The sequence below is a fragment of the Lactuca virosa genome, chromosome 3, assembly GCF_052849685.1.
Source record: "Lactuca virosa cultivar CGN04683 chromosome 3, Lactuca_virosa_CGN04683_v6, whole genome shotgun sequence".
NCBI classification, from domain to species: Eukaryota; Viridiplantae; Streptophyta; class Magnoliopsida; order Asterales; family Asteraceae; genus Lactuca; species Lactuca virosa.
Genome location: NC_136428.1, coordinates 260,739,557 through 260,744,702, shown reverse-complemented (window position 1 = coordinate 260,744,702; position 5,146 = coordinate 260,739,557). Strand labels below are relative to the sequence as shown.

General features: G+C 31.8%; 1 protein-coding gene across 1 annotated transcript; it reads right to left on the bottom strand.

Annotated features, from left to right (window-relative positions):
* Positions 1–2,088: 2,088 nt before the first annotated feature.
* Positions 2,089–3,049, bottom strand: LOC145162932 (uncharacterized). The gene has a single exon (XM_079081904.1). It carries the CDS (start codon positions 3,043–3,045, stop codon positions 2,116–2,118), a length of 930 nt encoding a protein of 309 aa, XP_078938030.1. The 5' UTR covers positions 3,046–3,049; the 3' UTR covers positions 2,089–2,115.
* Between the last annotated feature and the right edge of the window lie 2,097 nt (positions 3,050–5,146).

Here is a 5,146-nt window from a genome sequence, read left to right as displayed (position 1 = left end):
CTTTTTACCATTTAGTTCCTATTAATGAGATCTTCAACTCTCATTTAGACCTCGTAAGCCAAAAACCGCTCGAACTAAAATTCGAGTTTCGGGTTGTACACTGCTAAGCCGAAACTTCGAAAAATCATAACTTCCTCATACGAAGTCAGATTTGGGCGTTCTTTTTATGGACGCTCTCGGTTTAACGTTTTCTACGACTTTTGTTTAGATCACTAAGGCTAAAAGTTGCTCCATCATAAATTCACTATTTACGCTTCCCGGTGCCGTGCCGGTTTTGCCGTAAAACTTCGACGGGCCATAACTTTTTCGTTATAACTCGGATTTCGGAGTTCTTTATATGTACGGAAACCTTGAGAAATATTCTACAACTTGGTTAAGATTATTTATTATAAATAATCTTTTGCCGAAAATTCGTTTTCGACACTCATTGCCTCTAAATTGACTAGCCCGGATCTACGGGCGTTACATTATAGTTGTGGTGGTGGTGGTGACCTACGATGAAAGGTGGCCTCGAGGAAGCAACACCAGAGTGGTCGTTAGCGAATCTAGGTCTCTGATGGTGTATAGGTTCCCGACGTCGGTCTCTGGTGGAAACATATTTTGGGTTCTTCGAATGGACATTAGAGAGAGAGAGAGAAAGAAAGAGAGAGTGAGAGAGAGAGAGTGTGTGTGTGTATGTGTGTGTGTGTTTGTTTGTTTGTGTGTGTGTGTGTGTTTAGGAGGACTGAGTGTCATTTGATTGTGTTGTGTTGTAGGTAAAGTAGGTGCTTCAGAGCATTATTATTTTTTAATTTTATAAATAATAAACAAATAAAAAAAAGAAAACTAGTTACAGAATAATAGTCTTTTTAGATCAAACAATGTCCAAATACGTAATACAAATATGTAATAGGGATCGTCCGAGATAAAAGAAAAAAAAAAGAATTGAAGACCAAACACATAGATTACCACAAACCACAAGGACGATCGGCATAATTTATTGATTTATTTAATACGTTTCTTTTTTTCTTTTTACAAAAGTGTTAAATCGTAACTCATTTTTTTCAATGATGAATAAATGTTTGATCTTATGAAATTATATGAATTTGTAACCTAGTATTATAATACGGCTCAATAGGTTAAGAATGGTAAATAAAAAATTAAAATCGGGTATATGGTTATATCCGGTTTTTTTATGTCTACCTTATATCCGACCTAATTAAATATGGTGTTAAACGATTATCCAAATCTTCAAACTCGATACCCGATATACGTGACCCCAATCTACACAAATTGAAAACAGGCCGGTCGGGTTAATTAATCGGGTATCGATTATTTTTGACAGGCTAAACGCAAGACGTACATATTCGTCTAATATATAATTAAATATGTAGATCATGGATATGATATTACTCAAATTGCTTAATTTTGCACTAATGTTTGTATAAACACAATTCAAAAATTAAAATATCTTTTATTATGTTGTATATAAGAAATTTGATGTAAGTATATTTGTTTAATTATATAGAATATGAGTACATAACTAAAGTTAATAAAATATAATTTATATCATATTATTTCTATTACATTTTCCTTCAAAGAATTATTACCGGTTTAATGATACATCTTATTAGAAAGTTAATTAATTGTATAGAGGTGATTCAACTACATAATAATAAGATGATAAATTGTTAGATATGGAAACTTGAACGGCTACATTTGTAAATTTGAAAATCAAGTTTTGTGTTAAGGGGCCTTAATTTCTCAATCAACCCTGTTCTTAACTTCTTACAAACCAATTTCAAACAACCCTCTATTTACAAGGCTTTTTTAAAACAGCCTTAGTTTTGCAAAAAACTCCATAAAATCTTCTGCTATCGGTACTATTGTGACAAACAAAAATTCAAAATGTTTATCCAATTTGACATCTATGTATATCTCATTCATGTTTTTAAGTACATATTCTTAAACCAGTTGTTTATGACAAAGTATCTACTTCATCGATTATTGGTAAACTTTACGTACTAGAAGACTTTCGTTTATAAGAAACATCTAATCGAGAGATATTTACAGTGAATTGGTGTTAAAAAAATTAAATGAAATAATAACTTTTAACAAAAAAGGGTTTGATTATATTTAAAATGGAAGCATTTTGCGAATTCCGTTGAAATTTGAGAAGAATCCTACCAAATCTTGCCTGTAGGGTAGATATGATTTCCTCGTAACCATTTCATTTTCAGCTCTTCTTCTCACATAAAACAGTTCACGTACAGGAGTTTGCACCTTCGGTCGCCCTGCGACTTTTGAAACCTCACCGGAATTCCGTTTCTGTTTCGGACTATCGACCTTCTTAGGAGTCAACAACACCATAGGTTCTTTACCCTCGCTGTTGCTCCGCCGGAGCAAACACCGGATACTCCATCTCTTGGATCCTGATCCGGTAGAACTACTCTTCTTACATTTATTCAAACGAGGTGGCGATCCACAGTCGGCCTTAGGCCTCCACAGTACGCAGTATGTTTTAGAATGTTGACTTTCGGATTCGTCGTCTTCCCATGAAGATTCTTCTTGTTCTTCTATAAACAGCTTCTGTAACGAACCAGTAATAGAAGAAGAAACATGAAGCTCATTTTCCTTTGCTTTAGCCTCACGATCTTCGTCAACTTTCACCAGTAGATCTCGATTGAAAACAGGAAAAACTCTCTGTCCTCGTGATTCGTTTTCCTCGGTTGAAACATCCTCATCGCTTAAAACAAACGAGAACTCATGATCTTTTGCCTGTTCTTCACGGATGACTTTGGCGACTGCTATGGATGTTAAACTATCAGAAGAGTAACAACTGAAGCTAGGAGAGACTCCTGATCCTTCGGTTTTTTCCTGTTGTTGCATCTCGCTGAAATATCCAGGAATCTTTTGGCTTTTTTTGTGATCGAAAGAGAACAAGCTGATGAACGAGATAGAGGAGAATTTGGTGGAAAGGGGTATATATAGAGAGGGGAATGTGATCACTTTCCTTGTTTTATTAATAGGTGGATACTTCCAGTTATCATTTTTGTTAAGAACCATATTTGATATTACTTCATAAATTTATAATATGTGAATCAAATCATCTATTTATCACCAACTAGAGTTGTAAGATGCCATTTGAATCTGAAAATAAGTAATTTATCATGAAAATTATTATTACTATTTAATTTATTAAATTCTATATCATATCATACTGATAAACATAGAAAATGATAACCCTTGAATAAAAATGGGTGGTTTCTACAATTCTATTCCACTAGCTGGAACTTGCATGTGAAAATAATGTCGCAATAAGGTAGCTGTTTCTCGTTATTGAGTTCTTAATATATTTTATTAAAATTCAAATAATAAAATAAGCCATACGGATATGTATACAGAATATTTATGTTCATTCATTAAATTGATTTAGAGAACGTAATTTAAAATTAAAAAACTAGAATAAAAGATAGTTGACATTCTAGAAAGGTACTCTTAGCAAATCCATGACGTGAGGTTTGAGTTGTGTGGAAAGCAAGAAACGAAATGAAATTTTGGAGACTGGCTTCGCATATCTCATTAAATATTCCAACAAATCATTATTTCTTACAATGATTCGATCACTATAATATGAAACTGTTCAAAGTTTTTTATAGACTGTTTTGATATTTGCCCGGTTAGAAGATTAAAATAAAGTTAATAACTAAAAAATCATTATATTTTCTTATTATTTTTTAATTTTAACCTCCTAATTATTATTTGTGCTAAAAAATCATCTATTTTTTGATAAAACTTCTATCACGATCACTATGACTTGCATTTGTGCTAAAAAAAACACTAATTTTCATTTTGTGCTAAAAAAATACTCATAAATTGATGGTTAAACCGAACTTTAGAAAAATATAATGTTTTTTTTTTCATAATTAAAACCGGCTTTAATAGGTAACAATGGCCGCAATGAAGCTTTTTACAAAAAAATATTAATTTTTCATAACTTATTAAATATTGATGGTGAAATAGAATTTTGAAGAAATATAGAATTTACGGAATTTTGAAGATATATAATTTTTTTTCATAATTAGTCCTTTAAAATATTTCACACAATTTTTAGTGTTGAAAACTTTTGCTCATACAAATGATAAATTATTTATAATTGTTTTATTATTATTAGGGTAAATTACACGAAAGGTGTCTGTGGTTTGGGGTAATCTATGTGGTTATTGCCTAATCTCATTTTTTAACTCGGACGATCTCTATTGTTTGGTTTTATTGCGTCTGTAATCCCTACCACTCTTAAAAAGACTGTTTTGTTAACAATGGCCGCAATGAAATTATTATTGTTTCGTCTAACCACAACAAACACCATATGAATCAAAATTCTCGATCCAGATACCGATATCTAATCAATCTGATTGAATACCTAGCTATTACAACTCAAATGAAGAAAAATAATAAAAACGGAATTCCAATTTGGATATTCAAACATAAAATTCAACTCTGCTAAAAGATAGACAACATAAAGATTTATAGATAGAAGAATAAAATAAGCTTCTTCCATAAACCAAAACACCAAATGACTATATAGTATTCTTAAACAATTACTTAAATCAAACATATAATTTGAAAATTTTCGAAAACCATTAGAAAAACGTTTTAAGGCCCTAAACAATCATTGATAACCAAAAACTAAGTGAGTTCCATCAAAACTGAAGACTGCAAAAATCACTAGCAAACTCGACATATTCAGAGATAATGTCATATCAACCATTCAATCTTAGCCATTAAAAATCACTAGCGTCACCCCGCCCCTCTTGAAAATGGCATGACCACAAGTCTGTATCAACATCAAAATCGACAAATTGTAACGTCCTACTAGCTCAATCATGCTAACATTTTTTATTGAACTTCTTCATGTTGGGACCATTTTGACCAGCTAAGGTGCAGAAATAACAAAAACATGAAGTTTAACTGTTATGAAAATAATGAACAAAATAGATTAGTAGTCTTTTTATAAATAAAAAGATAGCAAACATTACAATGAAAAACTCTTAGGATGGGGAGATTTTTCTCTTTCTCCCATTCTCTCTAACTGGATAAAAACTACATTTTTAAACACACAAAAAAGGCCATTCCCCCTCTACTTATAAAGAAACGGGTACCTTCT